Source organism: Bactrocera oleae, chromosome 6 (genome assembly GCF_042242935.1).
Source record: "Bactrocera oleae isolate idBacOlea1 chromosome 6, idBacOlea1, whole genome shotgun sequence".
Classification (NCBI taxonomy): domain Eukaryota; kingdom Metazoa; phylum Arthropoda; class Insecta; order Diptera; family Tephritidae; genus Bactrocera; species Bactrocera oleae.
In genome coordinates, this window is record NC_091540.1 from 63,396,774 (window position 1) to 63,421,429 (window position 24,656).

Here is a 24,656-nt window from a genome sequence, read left to right on the forward strand (position 1 = left end):
AACAAACATTGCAAAATGCCATCAATAGCTTTTAGATCAACAGCGAAATCTGGAATAATAACAGTGTGTATATGTACTCCTCTAATTCTCATTCAGCACACAAGCATAGCCATTTGTATGCAAGTTTTTTGTTTGGTTATTATGCGGGCGTTACCAACAGTTGTATGTTGCCACTGATGCAACAGCGCCAACTACAAATAGTAGTGCTCATGTGTTTGGTATGCTCATTAGAGCCAAAATATTGTATGTGCTTGCTGTTGTTTGGTGTCGCTTTTACGAATGCGTTTTGCAAAATATTTGCTGAAGTTTGTTCAGTTCAATATAACCATTTTGTTAATCAATCAAATATGCCAGTATTCATTGTCTTTAATGATTTAATGATCTACGAGTCTACGATTTCGTATTTTTTTATGAAATTTTTCTAAGGTGTTATTTGGTGAGATTAACAGAGTTGAGAGTATAGGATTTAAAAAAAAAAACAAATATATGCAAATAAATTCAGAATATAAATTTTCTTAGTTTTCTGATGTAAAAATGTTGAAGCTCAGTTTTCGTTGAATATCTCTCTAGAATCCTTCAATTATTCAGTAAGCTTTAGAATTCCTTTTATTTAAGTTTTCTAAAAAAAAATTTTGTTCCAGAAAATAGTAGTGAGGGACCATCAGGGTTAAAGCAAATGATATATGAAACTTCTCCAATCTAGTTGATTTTTGTTTCTAGAGCAATTAAACCTTTTCCAAAGAAGTCAAGAATTTGTAAACCATTGGGTATCAAATTCACTTGAAATTCAACAACAAATATATCTAACGAATAAGAACACTTCTAGTAAAACTCATCGAGTTTTATTTTCGACTGCTAAAATTTCACCTTTCGACTGCTAAAATTTACATCATTTAAAGTTGATTTCTTAAAACCAGCTTGTCTTTCTATATTTAGATAGATAAACTCTGAAATCCTGTTACCCAAAACTTGGTTGATAAACTTAAATAATATCAAAAGTGTATTCAAGGGTTAGTATTATGAGTCCTAAGCATATTCTACAAACGCTACCTCAAACCGATGTGGAAAGATTTGGTGTGATAACAACCAAACCGATTCTTTTCGATTAATTCTCTTGAATATATTAACTTTCTACTAACTTCGCTAAGTATGGTATATTTTTCAGGCGTTAAAGAGAGACTAATGTTTTTTTGTCAATTTTTTTTATATAGAAAATTTTCTCTCAAAAAGATGGACGTTATTTGGTCACCTCGTGAATATTGCAAATTTACACTCTAGCGGTTTTCGTTAAGAATTAAGATATTCTAGAAAGGCCTTATCCCGCTAAATTTTAGTATTTATAATGTGGTATTACATAAGTATTGAACCCTTCCCTTTTTGTAGTACATATATGGTATTATAGTGGTCCTTAACTTTTTTATCATATAAGGTTAGCTCTTTGTGTCACTGTACATCTAAATTGCCCTTCATTTGCCCTTTAAGAACTTCTAGTTCATAATCTTAAGCCCCTAAAAAATTTTGGTCAAAACGATCTCTGTTAAGCCACTAAAGGGTTAAATGCGCTAAAAATATTTTTTACAATCTCAAATGCAATATCACAAAACGTTCACCTGAGAATACGAAAATATTTGGAGGTATAACGTAGTCAGAAAGCACCGTTTTGGAGGTCTAGGAAAAAATTTTCGACGTAAGTATTCTTTAAAAATATTTGGGAAATACGTTTTTACTGCCACAATAACAACGTCAAAAAGAATTTTTTTATTGCGAATTTGCAATTGTCTGCCGGCCTAATTCTTTGCGAATTTATCGTTTATAGGGTTAGCTCGACAAAACGTAGTAAAAATATATAATTTAGTGCAAGATTTCTTTTTATAATTTTAAACAGAGCACTTTACCAGTAAAATGTTATGTGGATTAGCATCATAGTTTAACATTCCATAGTATATCAACTCTTTTTTATTTCATTCTCGTCGAATTTTAAAAAATCTAAATGTGTAAGAAATATACTGTTAAGATTAATTGTACACAAATTTACACTTAATGGGTCAATTTGCGTTGAAAGAAGTATTGGCCGCCAAAATAATATGGCGCTGACCTCTGGCACAGCATGAAGAGCCAAAAGTAAACATGAAAAACCAAAACTAAGAAAAAAATAACTAGCAACAAAAACAGAAAAACTTAAAGTATTTGTATTAGGCAAAATGAATGACAATGACTAGTGGAACAAATAAGCAATGCCAGGCATGAGACATCACTCGCAGCATGAATTTTAATTGTTGTTGTACGTTTTTTTTTTGTGTTTATGTATTTTTTAGTTGTTTTGTTTTTCATTTTAATGTATTATTGCGGTTGTTGGCGCTGCTTTGCGGTTGCTGATGTGCTAATCCATCATTATTAGATGCCTCAGTTGTAGCAATGCGCATGCGGATGAGCTTGCAGGCGAATCGAGTTGTTTATGGAAATTCGCTTGAAATGCAGCAAACGTCTAAGAATGCGGCAAAAACGCACAACAACAATAACTAGGTACTGCAATTGATAGTCGTTTGTGTTAAAGAGTTCGTTGCACAGCAGAAAAAGAAGAACAAGAGGCAGCAGAAGTAGCAGAGGAAGAGGAAAACAAAAACAAAACAGATTTCTATCAAGGTTTTTGTTGTTTTTGTTCGACCAGCAAACGACCTTATGCTGCCGCTTCATAGCTCGTAAAATTTGCAGAATAAGAACGCCATTGTGGCGCTCTAGCGGCACTTTGCAGCCATAAAACGGTCGTTGCCAATAAAAAACGCAACGCTTGCGCAATGCTTAGCCAATCGCAAATAAATTGTGGATAATTAATAAACACGCTACGTGTCATCGTTGCCGCCGTCGCCGTCGCTGCAAGGTGGAGCGACCGTGCAAAATTGTGGCAGCGTAAAATTGTCCGCTGAAAAACGGAATACCAAGTACTGGGTAGCGTAAAAACCCCGTTAAACTGGCAGAGCTGTGATTACATGAAGAGTAATGAATACCTATGCTGAGTGGTATGGCAGAATTTATGAGCAATAAATTTGATTGCAGTTCTTAGTTATAAGAAAAATACTAAGTGCAATGCTCAAGAATGAATAAATCGTGTAGAATAAGAAAAACCCAAAGAAAGCACATCCTATTCAAAATTTACATATGATGTTAGTATGACTTTAGTAATAATTTGTACGCATAATTTTTAATATAGGAAATTTTGTAATTTTCCAAGAAGGAAATTAAGGCCCGGGAGAGATAGAAATGGATTTAAAATAAGATATCGCAACTTTAATTTGAAAAAGTGAATAAAATGAAGCGTACTGAAGAGAGCAAAATTTTTCTTAAACTTTTTTTCAAAATTAGTAATTCAAAAAATTTTAAGAAGCAAAAAAAATCTTAACTTCAGTTGCTTCTATAGCCTCGCACTTTTCACAAAGATTGATTGATGTTTGGCAGCCTTGATTTGTATGGCAGCTATATGCTATAGTGGTACGATATTGGCTTCTTGAGGTGAAAAGTATGTGTGTAAAATTGCAGATGAATATCTCAAAAATTGAGGGATTAGTTCGCGTATGTACAGGCAGATGGATATGGCTAAATCGCCTCGGCTCGACACGTTAATCAATTATATAGGTTGATTGATAAGTCATCAGATATCATTGAACAAGTTCATAATATTGTTAGTGAGATCCAAGTTTGAATAAGCAGAAAATTGTTGATGCCATAGGTATCTCAGACGAACGAGTACTTCATATTTTTCATGGAGAATTATGAAAATGCTGTTTGGAAATTTAGTGCCGCACACGTTGAAAATTTAAAAAAAAGTTGATTGAAAACAAATTTCTCAGCACAATTTGGAGCGTTTTAAGCAGAATAAAACCAATTTCTTGCGTAGTTTTATAACTATGGAAAAGACTTAGCTCTACCACCATGATTCTAAACTAAAAAAAGAACGTTTACAGTGGACTGAAGCTAGTTGTTCAGCGCCAAAGCAGGTGAAGTCACAATGATCAGCAAAGAAGGTTATCTTATCAGTTTTTTGGGATACAAAAGAAGTTTTGTTGATAGATTATTATATTAAAACAATCAAATCTGAGTATTATTGCAGCCTTCTGATTCAACTGGATGAAAAAATTCGCGAGAAAAGGCGTGGTTTGCAGCACAAAAAAATCTTTTTCATCAAGACAATGCATCTGCTCATGTTTTAACAATGACAAAATTCAAGGAATTTAAGTACGAATTGCTTGAGAATCCACCGTATTCACCAGATGTGACTCCCAGTGACTACTACCTCTTCAGAAACCTCAAACAATTCCTTCGTGGTAAGCGTTTTTCGTCGAATGAAGAAGCTATTACAGCCGTAGACGGGTATTTTGCAGAGCTTCCGCAAAGTCATTCTAGGGATGGAAAAAAATTATTGGAGTATCATTGGAATAAGTGTATTGAAGTTAAAGGAGATTATATTTAATAATAAAATATATTTCGTACCAAAAACGGTGTTTTTTCATTTCGAGCGCAGAAACTTTTCAACCAACCTGTATATATGTTCAATAGTGGCTCCGACGTTTCCTTCTGGGTGTTTTAAACTTCGTTGTAAATTTTAATTACCCTGTTCAGGGTATAAAAAAATGGGGAAAACGGTTGGCCTCAAATGCCATCCCTGCAACTTCCCGCTAATTTCATACGTTAACGTTCAAATTTCGCTTTTTTCACTTTTAAAAAAAAATATTGGTTAAATTATTGTTGGTTATTGTTTCAGGCGTTTTGAACGACTTTCACCGGGAACAATTTTTCGGAGGTGTTTATTGATGTATCCATGTTTCATCCATCGTTAGAAGTTGGCGCAGAAACTCTTTCCTATTGATCAGTGTCAAATTGTCCGTTTAATCGATGTAAAAAAAGGTTTTTAAATCACGTACATAGTAGCCAGTGCCCTTAGCTAAGCATATTTTTACAACTTTTTGATATATTTTCTATATATATAGATATATATTCATGCATTGCTTGTAATGAGCTTTCTTCCAAAAACTAAGAGATTGCATGAATATAGCAGTTGCAAAGAGGAGGAGATATTTAATCACATTACTTCAAACCATATCACAGTTGAATTATTATTACTGTTACTGCGTTTTTCTTGGAAATCATTGGCAGAAGCGGTCGAGGATAGAGGAAATTATTGGGTTATTTTTCTAATATTCTTATAACGTTAGGAACATATTACAAAAGTTCAGCGACTATAATATTTTTGGCTGAGATACTAACCAAAAAAGAAAACTACAAGAAAATTGGGGCAGAAGACCTTTTGTCGAATGCTGGGCCAAAACAAATTTGTAATTCGAGGATGAAGCGTAAATGAGGTGGAAGACAACTCACACTAAGAAAATGACAGAACAATTATGCCATAGATATGACAAGAAAATAGAGGATATAGAAGCCCAAAAATTTACACATTTATGCTCATAACCCCTGCTACAGAGTCTTCGGCAACCAAGAAGAAAACAAAGGCACACAAAATACTAGATTTTATTGTAGTTATTTATTTTGGTACAAACTCTCAAAATTCAAATTGAATTCCAGCAATTTTCTAAAGCTCTGGGAGGAATATATGCTCTACAGCTCTTTATATTCAATAAAAAAAGTATACATTATATTTATATAAGTATAAAACTATAAATAATATATTATAAATATATCAAATAACATAAGACAAAGTTTTCAATGTTTGTCTATTTGCATGTAAATTAAGAGTCAAGAAAAAAAATTAAAAAATTATTAACAAGCCAACTTAAGTGTGTAATTTTCGCATTCAACCAGTTATTCATGCGGAGGCGGTAGCAATGCTAAACAAGCATGCATAAATACATAAACGTGGAAGTTGGTTAGAAAAAGCTTGAGCGTAACCGGCGACTGAGCTGGTCTCGCTGATGGCAACAAGTTTTCTGTGACAACATAATCGGCTTTGTGATAATCAATTGTATGTTAAAGCACACAAACACACACACACACATTCAAACAATTGAAACAGCGTGCATAAAATTTTACAGGTAGACATAATTATATGTATGTATGTAAATATGTATGTGTGTGTGTGCATGCTGACTGATCGTTTATGTCACAGCAAGCGTGCGCGATCAGATTTCAAGTTCATGGTCACAGCGTTCGTTCAAGTGTTTATGCATAAGTGTACACTTGTAGGTATATTTTTATGCCAGTAAGCTGTAATAAAATTATGTGTGTGGGAGTGTACTGAAATTCGGAGTCAAGAACGCTGAAGCATATAAAAACTGGTTGCGCCGCGGGGTTTGCAAAAATATAAACAAAAGACGCAAATTCATCAAAAAAATTCTTTGATTATTTAAGAGTGGAGCTGTAAAATATTAAATAATTTATTTTCGAATGCGATTTGGCGATAAATAAAGTTAAGCTTCTCTAGAAAAAATTATAATTTTTGTTGTTATTATTGGTTTTGAAGTAATTTTTAAACAATTTATTATGATAGTATCGGACGAATATGCCAGGACGAAAAATGCGCTTAAATGTAGGCAAAAATTTTTTGCGGTAAGTTTCCTTTATTTTAACCTATCTAATTCTATTAAGAAATACTATTTTTTTGAATAATTTTTAAATGATTGAGACCTGACTAATTCTCTTGAGTAATTATAATTTTTTTATTATAATATATTTTCTTTCAATTTTCTGCAACCAAACTTCGTATTTATTGGAATCTAATTATTCTCTTTAATAATTTAAAGCTCAGGTTTTGTACGTTAATTTCCTTAAATGCAATCCTTAACAGCACAAAAACTCGAGTACAGTAGTTTCATAATTGGCCTAAACGCCGAAATGTATTCTTTAATTTTAGAATATTATCTCCACAAGAGATATTCAAGTCTGGGAAGGATAAATATATGTTATTCTTGTAAATTTATACGCAACTTCTTTAACCGGTTACCTTCTTTACTATATTTATTCAGTTCTGACCATGCTTCTAGGATAGTTACATAAAGATAGAGAGAGAAAGTCTCAAATATGAACAAGACCTTACCAAATCTTTTTAGATCATTGGAGATCGCAATGAAGCCCAACAATTGTTATTGCGATTAGTCAAATCCAAAATGATATTAAAATCGACAAAAACAGATGATGTGCATTTATACATATTTGACGAATATACAGGTAATTTTAAATACACAGCAAAATATTTAAAAAAAAAAAATAAACATTTTTAAACTTAAAAAAAATTCTCACTGGAAGATATTGTCCGCACAATGTGACCTACTATCACAAAAAAGAAGTGACAAAATGTTGGAGGACTAGAACTATAGTATTTGTCTCCGAGCAGTCTCAAACTACAAACTTGTTTTTTGGTGAAAACATTGAATATTTGCTATCTATATAATAATATTTATAAATTAAAGTTTTTCTATTAAATTAGCTTGAAATCCCTTGAAGTATCTAAGACATGAGTGTTTCTAAAAAATTTGCTAATGATGTAAAAATGCAAATTCCTATTTAAAAAGCCACAAGCCATTATAATTAAACCAACAAACAAACGATTTCTCCTCAGGCTCAAAGGTAAGCATGCTTTTTTCAAGCTTTGTTAGCATGCTACCGCATTTGTTACGCTCGACGAATTGACAAACGTCTACCAGCACTTGCCGGGGCAGCTGTCAACTCAAGTACTCGCCAAGCTGTGGCAAATTAATTGAATGCTTTTGATTTCATTAAGCATTTTTTACACACAATGTTTGCTTGAATAACTTGACAAACATATTTTTGCCTCATGACTGACATCACCGACACGTTTCTGAACAACAATAATATAAAAACAAAACAAACTCACAGAGTTTCGCTAGAATAAACATTGTCAAGAATAGTAGAGTGGAGTTTCACTTTTGCTACGTTTCAGTTAATGACAAGCTTTGAAGTGAAGTCTACCTATCTTTCCATAACCTAGCATGACACTTTTTAATGTTTTTTTTTGTTTTTTGGTACTCTTTTTGTTATAAATAAATCAACATGAACTTGTGCGTTTATTTAGATATTTTTCTTTTGGGGGAAATAGTACTAGTTCTGACACCTTAAGGCAAGAGTCTCAAGAATTTTACGACTTCCGCTGTCACTTCTGCAGCGCTGAAGTCCCATCAAGGGCACATCTTTTATGGTTTTAATTAAAACTGGTGTACAGATATACGCATACAGGCAGTAGTTAATGTAGTTTTGCATAAATTATAACAAAATACATATTATATAATCAGCATTCCAGTTATTCTTCTGTAGCTTTTTATACCCTGAACAGGGTATATTAAGTTGGCCACGAAGTTTGTAACACCCAGAAGGAAACGTCGTGGACCCTATAAAATATATATATGTATATATAAATGATCAGCATGATGAGCGGAGCTGATTTAGCCATGTCCGTTTGTCTGTTCATCTGTCCGTCCATCCGACTGTATATACACGAACTTGTCCCTCAGTTTTTCAGCTATTGATCTGAAATTTTGCATATGCGTTTTCCTCACAAAGAAGCTATTCATTTGTCGGAACGGCCGATATCAGACCACTATAGCATATAGCTGTCATACAAACTGAAGGACCAAAATAAAGTGCTTGCATGGAAAACTTTTTTATTTGACGAGATATATTCACGAAATTAAATCGTTATCAAGTTCTTATAAGCCTTTTGTATTTGTGAAGGGTATTATAACTTCGGTGCAACCGATGTTAACGTTTTTACTTGTTTGTAATTGATTTCAACTTGTTATACCTTGCTTTAATTTATTGTCACTTTTGTTGTAATTTATAGTGAAGTTGTTGCTAAGATAATGAAGTTTATATTGTTCAATTTGCCCACCAGCAAACCAGCATGAAAGAAGGAATAAATATTAAAACATAACATTAAACAAAAGTCTTTAAATTGTGCTATTCTGTACTATAAGTCGTCTACAAATCGGTTGCGCTTGAAATAGTTCTAGTTTCGCTACAATGATCCGCAAGATGTTGTGGATTTAAGACAAAGTGTAAGTCTTACACATACAAATATATACATACAAGTTTGTAGTGTGTAAAAAATGCTACTGTGTATTTAAATTCGCAATTCTGTATGTTAGGGTGACTCAAAAAAATTTTAAATTAACAGTTTTTTCGGACTCATCTCCTCAATTGATAATTAAAGCTATTATACCCTTTACAAAGGAAAAATATTCCATACAAGAACTTAATTATCAACGGTCAGTTTTTAAAACAGCTATGCATATGCTACAATGGTCTGATCCCATGCCAAATTTCGTGAAGATGTCTAGTATACAAAAAAAAATATCCACACAAGTACTTGATTTGGATCGGTTAGTATGTATTGCAGCTATATGCTATAGTTGTTCGATATCGACGATGGCGACAAATGAGCAGCTTATTGGGGAGAAACGGGCGTGTTTAAAATTTCAGATCGATATCTTAAGAACTGAGGGTTTAGTTCGTTAGTTTGTTGAATATCAACACGGCCTCATTTCGCCTAGACGTCACATTCTATGAGCGGTGAGATTTATAAATCCTGCTTTAAAAATATGCCACCACAATTAAGGATGTCCTTAATATAATTTTATACACATGCCATTTTTTATAGTTAATATACGTATAGTAGTTACACAATGTATATTAAAGCAAGAAAATTTCAGCAATTTTTTATATTGTTAGAAGTATTACGGGTTAATTTATGGAACAACTTCCATAATGGGTTTTAGTTGCGTAATTATGCAAACCCTCGGGTTGTCTCAATCGATAATTAACGGCAAAAAAGTTGATGTAGGAAAGCATGTGGATAGCAGGCTGAATATTGCTTGTCTGTAATAATATTTCATTGTAAAACTATATCAGTGAAAAGCATATGAAAAGTTTGAAACGGATAAGATTTTGTAACAGTATAAGTCTCCCTACAAGGAATTGGCTCCACTTATTTCCCAAAGTTAACTTTGAGAAATCTTACATAATGTTTTGAGTATTTTTGATGTTTAACAATGGACACACAGAATAGCATACATTATATAATAATTCATGGAAGAAGTTATATTACACCATTTATAGAAGTTGCTCAAAATATTAGATTATCAAATAATTATTATTAGGAGGAATGTGTAATTGTCTCTTCCGAAAAAGAGGAAAGCCTTTGTGATATAAAACGTGTGTGGGCGGAAATGTGCAATTTAGGTCTCATAATTACTTTTTTTTTTTTAAATCCTTCTCATAAAACAATAGTTTTTTCATGTATTTGTCTTTTCAGTCTAAAATGTTTACCCAATATGATTTCGTTAAGAAAAAGGTATGAAATAATTTTTGATTCAAATAATGAAATGCATCTCGTAAATAGAAAATAAATTAAGAATTCTAAACCTCCTTTTTATGAAAGCTTAAATTTGGAGGTGTGTTATATTTTCAGTCAAGGGTGCTCGTTAATAGGTAAAAATCTTTGCTATGTTCGGGTCGATGACCAATCTTTGGGTAGAAATAGTTTGTGGCCAATCAAACAACTAGATAGAGGAAAGCGTATACTGAGAGTTAGCCCAGACAAAATATCCGAAAATAAAAAATACCCTAACAAAACTAATACGCTACAAAAACATTCTAATTACAAATATCCCGTGCTGAAAAACCCCAACAAACAAGTCACAAGATAAACAAATCTATTTTATTTTTTTTAGCATGGGATATTATGTATTGTGATATATTGATCCTGATTTGCTGACCGGTATTCTGAGATAAGATTTAAGAGAACATGTATATTCTATTTCTTCATTTTTTGAAGTAGCTGAAATTGAGCTTATTGAATACATCATTATTAATTATAGTATGACAGTTACAAAAAAAAAAAAAAATTATATGGCATATGCTATAAAATATCAAAGTCGAATCTCCGAAAAAATTTACAAATATTTTGTTCAAAAACTAGAGGTTTCATATTTAAAAATATAGTTTGTGTGATACTATTTATGGATGTGCATGTGAATTTGAAGTCGCTGATTGTTATTAACCTTCCTGATATATAGTCCAGTCTACGGTGTTGTTTATTTTTTACCCACCTTCCTGAACTTGAAAATCTGACTCAGCTTGTGTTATTGTTTCTAATTTTAGTGTGGCTTTACAAGTGTAAAAGCCTCGTTTTTAAGCATCATCGTATTCTTTGACAGAAATACCATTTGCTATTTCACCTCATTTTTTACACCTAAGTGCACATTCATTGTCAAATCAAAGCGATTGCCGCCTACAATGTTGGCTGTCATCAGTAATAGCGCCCAAAAGCAGCTGGTTAATGTGAGCAACGAAAATAATTTGTATGCAAATTCACATGTACTTACCATATATATGTAAAGTATAGGTATATATGAATATATACACATGTGTGTATATATGCAAAAGCGCTCATTGCGTAACATAATTTATGCGCAAAAGTGCTTTTATAGAAATTTATACAAGTAATTTGTTAACGTAAATTGCACATTAACGCTGAAAAATGTTATTTTACACACAAGTTTATATATGTACACACATGTGTATATCATATGTATGTAATTATAAGCAAATAGAGATTCTCGTATAATCATACAAGCGATTATACTGTCAATTTTATCTGTAGTTACGCATATACATATGCTCAAGGTTTTATGTTCATATGAATCTATATACTAGTATGTATGGTATGTACATGCATATATTTACATGTAAATGCATGCACCTACATTTATACATGTATGTACATAAATATATATGCCAGTGATGAATCGCAATTTCAAGTATGTGCAGCACTTGTGCCTCGCATTTATGTGTGTATTTTTGTGCGAGTTAAAAAACTGAAAATAGCAGCCTTGACAGCGAAGCCAGTGTTGCATGTTACCGCACAGTTAAATAAAAGTGAATGAAAAGTGAAAAAAATGAAAAAATAATAAGTTTATTTTGATGACTACTTGTGCTGTGCCGCTCAGCAGGTGTCGATAATGTTGAAAATTATTATGTTATTAAATATTTATAAATAATTGACTGCGCGTGATATATTTAATCACAATGTTTAAGGCTAAAATTGAAATTTAGTGAAATTATTAATTTAAATCACGTAAATGTGTTGATTATATGAATTAAACGGTTGATTAATAAATTTGCCGTTATCAGTTTGGATGCGTAATAAACTAAGAAATTATTTAGAGTGTTGTTTTTGTGATTAAGTTCATTAAAAGGCAGAGTTGCGAAGTTTTTAATTAAACAATTTTGAATTAAAAATTACATTTTTAACAAAATTAAATTTTTAATTTTTAATCTCAAAATAGGAATTCAAAATTTAAAATTTATTTTTTACTCCAAAAATCGGAATGAAAAACTGATAAAATAAATTTTTATTTAAAATTTTTTTATAAATAAATATATATTATTAAAAAAAAAAAATTTTATATATTGAAATCAAAAGCTGGAATGAAAAGTGATAAAAGGAAAGATTTACATATCTCTAACTATAACGCTATAATTAAAATTAATTAAATTTAAATAAGGTGAAAAGTTCAAAACTATGTTGAAATTTTAATAAGCCTTTTCCTTTATTATGCTAGAACCCGAAGTATGCAACTGCGAAATAATTTAAAATTCAAAAACAGAATTTTAAAATTTTAAAACTTTAAACTTTGGGTTGATATTTTTTTATTATTTTTCAATCCGTGTTTAGATTAAAATTTTAATTTTTAATTTGATGTTTGAAATAAAATATGTATTTTATATAAAATGTATTTTAAAATTTTCAATACGGTATTTGGGATTATAAATTTAAAAATTAGTTTTAAGAAAATTCAAATATGTAAACAAAAAAACATTTTTGAACAGAAATATGTTAACTTGATTAACAAAAAAATCATTGTATGAAAAATTAATTAAATTAAGAAATTTATGCATATAATTTTTGGATCTTACGAATTTACATATACATTTTTTTTACCGCAACAATGTAAACTATAAAGTTCATTTCACCTTTGTTATGCTGGCATACACATCAGATAACCTATATGTATATATATATATTTTGGTACGTAGGCTTAATTTGCATATGCATATGCATATGTGTTTGGATTGTTACCACAAAAACCTTCATGAACTAAATTATAGCATTGGGTACTTGCGCTTTTTGTTCTTACCCTGTGTATATACTGTTCATAAAGTAAATATTATGGTAACCTCAAATGCTGTAATTTATCATTCCACTAAGTTATTTACTTTATGCAAATGTTTCAAGTGGAATGAATATACAACTGGTTAGTTGTAAGAAAAAATATTTATTCGCTTAAGAAAAATATTTTTTTTGTTGGAGTGAAAAAAAAGTGGCGAATATCCATTTTTTATTATTTACTTTTCACCTTTTTATATGCCATTAAGTCAAGAGACCAGCGTGTATGAAGGGACGACATTCTGTTGTTATCTGTTGGTATTTTTCTGTGACGAATAAGTTTCAAAATACACACTCAAGTTACATTTTGTTATAATATATATCTTTATAAGATATCCTGTTTTCAGTTGACAGCTTTTGTTTTTAGTCTGTCCTATTTTGATAATTATGGCTCATTTTAGCTTTCGTCATATTTTTCTAATGTTTCGAGTACCAATGAAATTTTTGTACTAAAAGTACCTTCTATCACGTATTCCACATGGTGGCCATAGTCTAGAAGTTAGTTAAATACTCCGATTATTTTTGATACTCTCATGCATCAAATGCCGATTTTTAAAAATCTTTTCAACATATTTCTCAAGTATGATATATGGATGCACTGAATCGTGTTACAAAAGACTTTATGGCGTTTATTCAGTAGACATTTTGTAAGGCATAACTAGGCTCAAGAGCGGTAGTAGTCGTCTTGGGAGGCCTAAGCCTCGTTGTAATACTTGTACGCTGATTTGTGATATAATACGTTATACTGAGTCTATACATTGATTGCTTGTAGGACAAGTCGTTAGCATTATTGCCTGCTGCTTGTTTTCTTTTTTCTCTCTAATAGTTTTTTTTCTAGGAGTTTTTCTGTGGTATCTAATAAACATAATGGTCTCCATACAAAATACTCAAATGTTCGTTTTATTTTTATTTATTTGGTACTAATCAAAATAAGTTGCTATTTTCTCTGGAATTGGAAATTATTTTTCTGTGAAGCATGCATAATTTATTACGGCAAATAATTTAAGAAAGCTTTCGAATTCAGACTTTTTTTTACTCCTAAATATGCACATTTACTCAGTATATGCTACAGTGGTCCGATATTGGCGGTTTCAACAATTTATCAATTTATCGGGGAGAAAAGGACGTGTGAAAAACTCGATATCTCAAAGCTGAGGGGCTAGTGAGCATATATTATATACATATCTAAATCGACTCAGCTCATGATGCTGATCATTTATATGTATATACATATACCTTATAGGGTCTTCAACGTTGCCTTCTGGATGTTACAACCTTCATGCAAACTTAAAGTACCCTGTTCCGAATTTAAAAACTGTACACAAAGCAAGTACTTCTATTTAGAAAAATAATTCTAAATTTAAAAAAAATTTAACAAAATTTACCCATTTTTATATTTTAGTCTCCATTGAATATATACTTGTATAAAATAGTAAAAAAAACTTCCGGCTTCACTAAAAACTTATGTCAAGAGCTTTTTAGCAGCGTCTGTTTATTATTTAAATATTTTTGAACAAAACAAATTTAGTCAATATTCTGTCCACACAACTCACAAACCAACTAAAGAGCAAAAACACACAACGGCACAGTTTAATGGCGTTCGGGTTGCAACCAGCCGTGGGGCACTATGTATAAATTAGCACGGGCTTAAAGGCGTAGCCAAGTGTTGACGCCCTGCTGTTGCAATTATTTTACACTTAATTTATTTTACAACAAATACAGCAAACATCACAATTGTCATTTAGCGAATTAAATTGTAAACATAAATGAATTACGACCAGAAGACAGGGAATTAAGTCAAGCGTGGCTTATTAGCATAAGTTGAAATGCGCAAGTGCTAATGCGCCTATGTGCACATTGTGCCTAAATGAGCGCACAAACAATTATGACGTCACTGATGCAACGTTTTGCAACAACAAAAATAGTGTGCGTATTTGTCATTTGTGGCATGTGCGGTAATTGTGGCAGTTGTGTTGCACAATCGCAGTGAAAAGTGTGACATAGAAAATGTTTGTGCTTTTTGTAAATAGCGCTAAATAATTGCTGCTCAGCAGCTGTGACAGCTGAGAGTTGAGAGTTACGCATACGGTATTTGATGTCAAGTTCAGCGTGTTGGAAATCGATGGATATGGATGTGTGTGTGTATGTGTCCTTTGGCGCGAATCATCGCTCATACCTGACACTTCTCTGGCTTCTATGCATTTGAGCGTCTATGTATGTATGTGTGTTATCGCGTTCGCCACAGTGTTATCTTTACACATTCTAACTTCGCATCAAAAGCAGTTTTCGTTTTTTTTTTTTTGCTTCTCTCAATCAATTAACGCTGCGCTCTAAAAGGCATTTTTAATTGGCAAACATTTCTAATTCATTGAGCGTCATGTACTGCATAGCTGCAGTCAGTTTTTTCCATACAAACACATACAAACATTTTTATTTTTTTCATGCTACTCCATTAAATAGCGAAAAATTAATTAAGTTGAACAGCGGGAGCTTGAAAAAAGTGTCAATTCGATAAATGTGTTGCGGAATGCTTCGCGGTCATTGGAAGTCGACTTGCTGGTGGCACGTACGCGCTGTTTGCCGATAAATATATGCTTATATTTATGCGCTTTTTTCTATATCGTCACGCGTTGCATAAATTTGTATAAACTCAATTTTTTTCCGTCTTATTATTTATCATTTGTTTGATTATATTCTAATGGAGGAATGTCGTCAAGTTTTCTTGAGAAGTTGTGGACTAGCTGTTTTCAAGAAATAATGAAGGGCAGAAATAATTATCGTTTCTACTCTTCATTACGGCGACGGGAGGAGATTTACTTCCACTTTATAAAATAGTGAATATAATAATAGAAATTTAAACACAAATTTTGACATAATTTAATTACAATTCAAGGAAGTTTTTACTAAAATCAGTCAAATATAAAATATCACAGAAGTTTTTGTTAAGTTAAAGTTATATTTTGTAATAATTTGGTTATGAAGTACAAGGAGTGTAAAAAATAAAAATATAAAAAATAAATATTTTTGAGAATTTTTAAGAAAAATATGTTTATCATTTTACACAAAAGAAAAACTCTTGGGATAAAATTAACGATTAAATTTCTACATTTACAAATTTCAAATAATTTTTAAAATTTTTTATATTATGTTTATACTTTGTTATTATGTTTATACTTTCAAAACATTTTTTTGGTAAACCCTTCAAAAGTGTAAAAATGGTTGAAGTCGGATAAAAAATACGCCAACTCCCCATATAACGGTTATGTTGAAAGCTACTAAAAGTGCGATAACTCACTAAATAAATGCTTCACAGACATTAAATTTTACATCCAAGATGGGATGAAAGGGTTTTATAGGAGCTGGTATTAAAATTGGATGTTGGGCGTGGGACCACCCCGTGGTCAAATCACTTAAATAACACAAATAAAAAACCAAAATACTAGATTAAAACTTAATAAATAGTGCCTTTATGATATGCTATCTCAAGTCAACAGTTGGTCATATTCGGACCATAATTGTTGAAGCCCGCAGATATCAAATGTGTGGACCTCAGTGCATATGGCTGACTTTTTATCGAAAATATATTATTAAAATCAGGAGATATTTTTTTTGCTGATAATAGAGTACCCTCGTGTCAAAAATGTATGTTGGTCAGTGTGTTAATACAGTCAGTCAAGACATTATCTTAGCCCAAATACACCCGCTATAATGATTTGCGACTTTCTTGCTGACTTTAAGCCGTTTATTTTTGTCAACATACCTATGTGATGTTTTAATATTTTCATAAACATAATGTACTTTAGTGCTGAATATGAATGAAATTGGTGTAGACCGTGGTCTAAGTCTAATGTGCCGGATGTAAATGAAACAAAAAGAGAAAATATTGAAGTGAGTCTACGATTTATAGTAGGGTATAAATATATCATAAAACGCCAAATCCTTCAGCCTTTCGTCGAAAAATCAATGTTGCATTCTTTTGCAATGTTTCTTAATATAAAATTTGACCTGAACCTGACACCTGAAGGTATTTTCCCGACTTTGATCCTTGCGGGAGTCTAAAATGTTCAGTTACAATCGAACTTTAGTTAAATATACGTATATTTCAAGATCAACTGGTTTTTATCACTCGACGAGTTAGAAAAATATATAAAATGATTCTATTTAAAAAAAAGTGTATACGGAAATTTTCAAATAATATATGTTTAGTAAAAAGTTTAAATTTCATAAAACGTGTGCATGCTTTTACATTATTTTAATAAGAAGTACATTTTTCTTTGCATATATTTTGGTTATTAAAATCTATAAAAATATGTAAAAGGTTACATGGTACAAAATTTGTTTTATCAAAAGATCGAAATTAATTTTTTTTATTTTTATTACGAATTTAATTTTTTTATTTTTATTGAAAATTTAATACTCTAACTTTTGGCGAATTGAAAAGTATGAATTTATAGCTTTCTACTTTCGAATTATCGACAAAAGCATGTTGTTTTGTTTTGTTTTGTGAATAAAATAATTCAGTTTTTTTAATTGAGCATATCACAAAAAAAAACTAGTTAGGACATAAAATAAGCCTCAATATGCTACTTTTCCACATTAGAAAGAGTTATAAAAAATGTTGATGCTTTTAAAATAAATTATTATGTAACAATTTGTGAAGATTTTTTAGTTTTCTGTAATTTGGTAAGTAAGTTTGTATATTTAAATCACAAACTTTAAAATTTTGAAATCGTGTTGTATCGTGAATCATTTATTATATTGAGTTAAACAGGTGTACATTTTCATATTTTTTCCCAATTCGTAAAGTGCCTAAGCATTCATTTTTGAATAATTATCTTTCAAGATGAGGCTTAGAAAACAATAAATTCATTATATGAAATTGTGCTATAGGAATTTTTATTTATACAAGATCAGTTCTAATTAAAAAAACTATTTTAAAAAAATTTTCAAATACTTAGTTTAATAATAATTATTTTGTAATCAATCGAAAAATGTAAAAGTATGCATATATAATTACTACACATCTAGCTTTATTTCATACCCGTTACTAATTAAATCACGAATTGCACATCTTCTCTTGCAGTTCACACAACCCACATACGTCCTGGTCACGTGCCTCATTTCAATTTGTTCGGCGATACGTGTCGATTTCAATACGAACAAGGGTCCGATTGTGCCACCGACACCACGTACCACGATACGTCCGTTGCCGCCGTTCCGTGAGCCAGCGCCCGTCTGGGAGGATCAAAGCAATGATATACCAAACCCGAATCCATACACGTAAGTGTTATTACAAAAGACTTACGGCACGAACTCGTTTCAATGATTAATGTTTATTAGCGCCATAAAGTGACAATATTAATTGTGTTAACTTGATGAAATATTGTTTTATGCATTTTTTCGTTTTCTGTGTGTGCTTTGAAATAATGAATAATAATAACAACATTGCTCATATAATAAAATTTGTAAACGAATTATAACCTTTTCCTTCTCATACTCAAATTAAATTAGAAATTTTCAATTCATAATTTATTTTTAAAATTTTTAAATAAACCGCAACCATAAAGTCATATTTTTGTAGTTATTATTAACTAAAAAGCGTATCAATACCGTAAGCGCTCAAAAAGCGTTCAGTTTCTTCAAAGTCTGCTAGAAGCAATGTTCGTACATTTGGTGTACCACAACGGATAGACATCCTGTGATCAGTTACATAAAGAATACCGTTTAATTTCTGGAATGGTTTCTTAAACCATGCATGCAGTCAATTCGGAATGTTCCTTACTGGGACCTTTAATGTAATCGGTTTTCCGGAATCGGTTAGCAACCTTCGCAGCAATGCACTTACCGGCTATGTCCGCGGGTGCTATTTGTAGAATGGTATCAAGTGCCATCGTTTGTGCTCTATGTAGTGCAATGATGTTGCCAATAAGAGTCACTCCTGGAATCAAGCGCTCTCCACCAGCTAAAAATACCGTAGAATAATATTGGCTTAACCACGGTTTCGTAAAGCCAAAGCACAACTTTTAGCGCGGGATTTAGTTACATAATTTTTTCCGAAAATATTTGAAGTCAGATGGCAACACAATCATGTTTTTTTTTAAACCTTTACACAAATAATATTATCTTTAGATAATTTAAAAATCTTATTATTTATATATTTTAATTTATAAATAAATGTGGCAACTTTTTATTACATACTAACTATCTTATAATTCGAACTGTGAAATACTATAAATTTTAATATATTATCTATGTGTGATTTATGTGTAGATTATTAAAAAATATCGTAAATAATAGTAAATAATATAATTAAGCTTTCGACAGTTTTTATCTCATTAAATTTACTTTAGAAATATATAAAATCCCCCATGCTATTTAATATTAGGTTTTATAGCCTTTGGTAAAATAAACAAATGTTGAGAAAGAGGGTAATTTTCCACTATCCACTCAACTCCCATAAAATTTTATAGTTTAATTTACCAGCGCACAATTTCTAAATCTAAACCGTTTTGCTATCTTTCAGCTACATTTTACCGCCACCGTCGCGACCACGTACAACCGACAATATTGTTGGCAACGCCGGTCAAAGGCCACTGCACTACTATGGTAACCTCTTGCTGCCCTCTAATGAGAATGCCTTCACCCAACAGGGTAGTACGAATGTGGGCGGCGGCAGCTTGGCAGCGAAATATATACCCAATATTGGTATACGGTACACAGCGGTGGTGGCGCCGGCTTACAATAGCAACAGCAACAACAATAACAACTACAACAACAATCAAGCCAATCGCAATAACGGTGGCGGCAATTACTTTGACGTGAACAATAAATTGCATGGCAAATACTATAATGCCAAAACGAAAAAGTACAAGGCATACGAGAAGGTCAAATACGTGCCACAAAACTATGTAAGAATCTATTATTATAAATAAAGTAACAATTTACGACATTGTAATATTTAATATTGATTTTGGATATGTTTTTTGTTTGTTTTAGAAGCAGTAGTGTTATTTGTAAGTAGTGAAATGTGAAAAGTTTGAGGTTAGGCAGAATACATTTTTATGAGAACTTTGTTGAGCATTTTCTAAGTAATTCTAATAAATTTATGGTTTTTTAAAATAAAAGTTTTGCTAAAATGCAATATATTAAGATAGTTTATTTAACACAAAACCTGGTATTTTTGAAAAATTTTGTTAAAATTGTTGTTGATATAACTGTAATATGGTACACTCTCTGTTTGTCAAACAAATCTCCACATACTCATATTTTACTTCAACACTTACCATTTCCATCGCTCATTCAAGTGGTTATATTCACTTGCAAGTCAGAAAAAACGCGTTTTGCGGGAATATTTTTTAGAAGAGGCAATTTAGTTAATAAATATATAAAGATAAGCAAAACCTTTAACTTCGGTTACACGGAAGTTATAATATGCTTAACCTTATCCTTATCCTTATAAATGGATGTAAAAATAACTTTATCTTGATTTTGATCGATCAGTTTCTATAGAAGCTATATGCTATAGTTGTCCGCTCTGAACAATTTCTTCTCTTGTTTTGTATAATAATCCATAAGCAAAATTTATTATTCTTACAAATGAGTCCAGATAATGATCGAATACCAACTTAAATTTAGATTTTTACCTTTAACTTACCTTTCAGAGTGACTTCAAAAAGTATTATTAAAAATTGTATTTCATCGATCATTACTTAACAAATATATTTTTAACGGCCATGTAAAAATTTCGAGTCGAACGGCCCATTCGTTTAGTATAAATATTCTTCAAAACAGCGGTTCGTGTTAAAGTTTTGGCAGCCGAATACACTAAGCTAAAAAGTCCTAACAATTCTGCTGCTATCTCCAAAACTATTTGCCAAATAAATTTAAAATTTTCGGAGAATAATCTCAAATATATGTTCACAAGTAGACTTAACCGCTTAAAGTTTTATAGACATCAACTTTTCTAGTTTTATATCAAGCATCGCATCATCTACTCACACCATTCATACGTTCTCATTACAGTATCTACGCTCTGAATTGGCACTACCCATCGAAAAACCTTACACAAACGCATTCAATCAAGAACAGTTGATACGCACACAACAGTTGCCACAAATAGTGGCACCAAACGCCTTTCGGCCAGTCGAAAAAGTAGCAACCGAAGTTGAATCGCAACTACACAGTGCAGCATCAACACCGCAAAATACCGTTAGCGCAGCCGCAACAACACCTATAACTGCCAACACAGCTGCCACACAAGCCAAGTGGGCGCACGAGAAAGATCAGCCGTTGTTGAAAGGCAAGTCCCTCCTCGAATCCAACAAAGCTCAAGCACAGCTACCAATTACATCAACAACAACAACTACGAACAGAACGGGAGGTCAACAGGCGAACGCAATCTCCAGCGCGAAGAGCAGGTGAACGTGCAATAAAATACCGTTACAGCAGCACAAAATTAATTTGAAGAACGAATTTTACAAACGCATTTACACCAACAACAAAAAGCAAAAATGTACCTCAAATACCTAAATCATAAACTTTTTTGACATTTAAATTTATTTTTATGTAACCGAATTGCAATATTTTTTGTTATATTTTGTAAATTCTTTCAATTGCCTGTCATTGGGCGTTGTATTTGAGGCGCTCCGAGAAGATTAACTAAATTTAACCTGTTACCACATAATCTATGTTCCTTTAGGTTCCATCATTTTTTTAATTTTTGCCTTGCCATAAGAAAGAGACAACGAAAATTCATAATTATTGTAATATCTTTTAACTCAAACCGTATTGTTGGTAGCGCAAAATATACCGTTACATAAAGTGTTTACATAAATAGCATCTTATATATTAGAAACGAAATCAACCACTGTGTAAAAATTTTAATCGTACTAGTAGCTATGAATGCTAAAAATAAACGAATGCTTTTTTTATGTAAAGTAATTGTAAATAAATAATAATGTATAAATAAGAAAACGAGCAATAAAACTGAATAAATATATACTTTTACAAAATTAAGTGGTTTTTATAATCAAAAAAATGTATTGTGATGGAGATTAAAAAATTTTCATAAAGTTTCAACGGTACATGAGAGTTTCTGGATCCATACTTAGGCGTATTTTCGCACCTCACCCACAAAATTCACTAATGCGAAGCAAATATTATTAATTTTTCCAAAACTTTCCAAATTGAAAAGAAAGTCTACAAAATTTCAGTTCTAGTTTATAGCATTTGTAGTATCGAGTTTTATTTTACTCCAAAAAGAAGCAGTTCCATACTTTTAGGTCACCTCTTAACGATTTTTTAGGTTAGGTGGCTGATCCCTCAATATGGCGGGGTATCACACCTAGACTGCTACGTACAGTTCTTGTGAAGCCAAATAAAAACTACGGTATTTGGAAATCAGTTATCGGCAAAACGGCTTAAACCTATCACAAATCTGCATATGTGCTTTATTCATATTTGCGATATTTCACCTGGATGTCAAAAAGTATGAGATCCGAGGTATTTAAGCCTTAATCTGGCAAAGGCGGAACTTTCCAGAAGGAAGTACGGATACGATTCTAACTCATCTTCTTCCAGTTAGAACTACTAAAACTATGAAAGATAAATTTTGCTAAGAGCAATGAGCTCACTAGGTCTCTTAGGTTGCTAGTAATCGATCAACGCTTGGCCTAAGCTCAAACAGTGACCAGGCACCCGAACCAGTTTAATCATGTTGTAACTTGATGCAAGAGATAAGTAGTCCATATATCCCTTCATGTGTCTTGACTTGGCCCTGAAATCCCAACTCTTATTTAAACTCAATAACTCTGATTACCCGCATAACACTGCTGTAATGGACTTCTCCTTCTCTTGTTGTTTTCAGCTTGAGTTACATTGTTTTTACGATTTAGATCTTTATTCGTGTTAGACGGGTTATTCTTGAGGTAAAAACTGAAACTAAGATTTTTTAATCTTACATCTTTGAATTGTTTAAGATTTAACGACTTTAAACAATGGTAAATATTCCCTCTTTCGACTTCTCTTTTATAGTTTACAGTCTTTTATAGTTTTTCAGTAAAAACAAGTAAGTTATGGCTTAACAAATTAAATCTTTAAATGATGAATAAATGTATTTAAGCCTGACTATATGTGAACAAGACATCCGGTTAGTGTTATAGCTACAAAACAGCCAAGGTAATAACATAAGAATTCGCGTGTCATACAGTGCTTAAAATAATAACCTTTTTTAATTAGCTGTTAAGTTGTATATTACTCAGTGTTTAGCGAGTTTCATTGTCTCCGGACATTGAACTTAACTTTAATGCATAAAGTTTCACTTTACAAAAATCTTCTTCTGACATAAATGGTTTTAAATTACCATAAATATATTAAACACAGTTAAAAAATGTTGCCATCAATTATTTAAGATATTAGAAATACGTCAGAAAATTCTTGTACTCTTTGTATGTTTATTAATTTTTGCAGAACCTACTTCTGCTGCTTTTAGTTATGCAAAAAAAAAACTGTCTAGAGACCCAAATATACAAATATATATATATATAATTTTTATTATGTGCAAATAATGCTATAAAATATACTAGTTGTTAGTGGCTATTTGAAAGATTGAAGACAGAAGGCTGTTGGTTTACTTAGCCACTAATTAAGGCGGTGAGTTAATGAAAAGTTGCCATAAATGGTTTAGTTTGCTCTTTAACCTTTTTAATAGTTGCTTTTAAGTTGATAACGGTTTTCTTTGGTTGACGTTTTGCGCTAAGCTATCATTAAAGATAATATACACAAAGAGAAGTAAATATGTTGCACTTTTTAATATATCCGGTTGGCATAACTGGCATTTAAATCTGATGTGAAAATATTTTTAGTTTAGCGGTGATATTGAAGCAAGAAGTTCGAAACAAGATTTTCATTAGATATACTATCATATATGTTTTTGTTTTATCAACAAATTGTTTTGAATTTGTTCACAATCGAAAATGAAAACAATTGAAGCATTGAGTATTACCAAGCGAAGATAAAATGTGGTTAACATAATGAGAAATTAATGATTTTGTGAGTAGGAAAAGCAAAAATACATTAATTTCAATACAGACTTTGAAACTATGACAAATGATTTCTGCACCATTATCATAAATCAGTGGAAGTTTTTTAAAAATAAATTTCCGGAAAAATATTTCTTAATAGGTTTAAATCTTATAGTTGTAACAACATGCTTACATGACAAAATTGTAGAAAACACTTAACAACATAAATTACGATCCAGAATAGAGGCAGCCATTGGTTTGAAATCTTTATTAAATGGTTATTGGCAAACAAAGTTCCTACAAATATTTTAACATTTACGCGTTTTAACTAACTGCACTATTTTTTTTATAAATGCAAATCTGTATCACTGTTGAATTGCTCAAGCAAATGAGAATATACACATACGCACTAACCTCTGAAGAAATTAGCAGTTCTAAAATTGTAT

General features: G+C 31.5%; 1 protein-coding gene across 4 annotated transcripts in view; it reads left to right on the forward strand.

Moving 5' to 3' along the window:
* Positions 1-22,200, forward strand: part of GV1 — a 40,074-nt gene extending 17,874 nt beyond the window's left edge. For 3 of the 4 annotated variants that reach the window (XM_014248304.3, XM_036364740.2, XM_014248305.3), the window contains exons 3-5: positions 18,273-18,469; positions 19,713-20,097; positions 21,212-22,200. In XM_014248304.3, the coding sequence (XP_014103779.2) occupies positions 18,273-18,469; positions 19,713-20,097; positions 21,212-21,610 (981 nt within the window). In that variant the 3' untranslated portion in view covers positions 21,611-22,200. Of the gene's footprint in view, positions 1-10,253; positions 10,313-18,272; positions 18,470-19,712; positions 20,098-21,211 lie in introns of those variants that run through there. The other variant, XM_070111360.1, reaches the window with a different exon arrangement.
* The last annotated feature ends 2,456 nt before the right edge of the window (positions 22,201-24,656 follow it).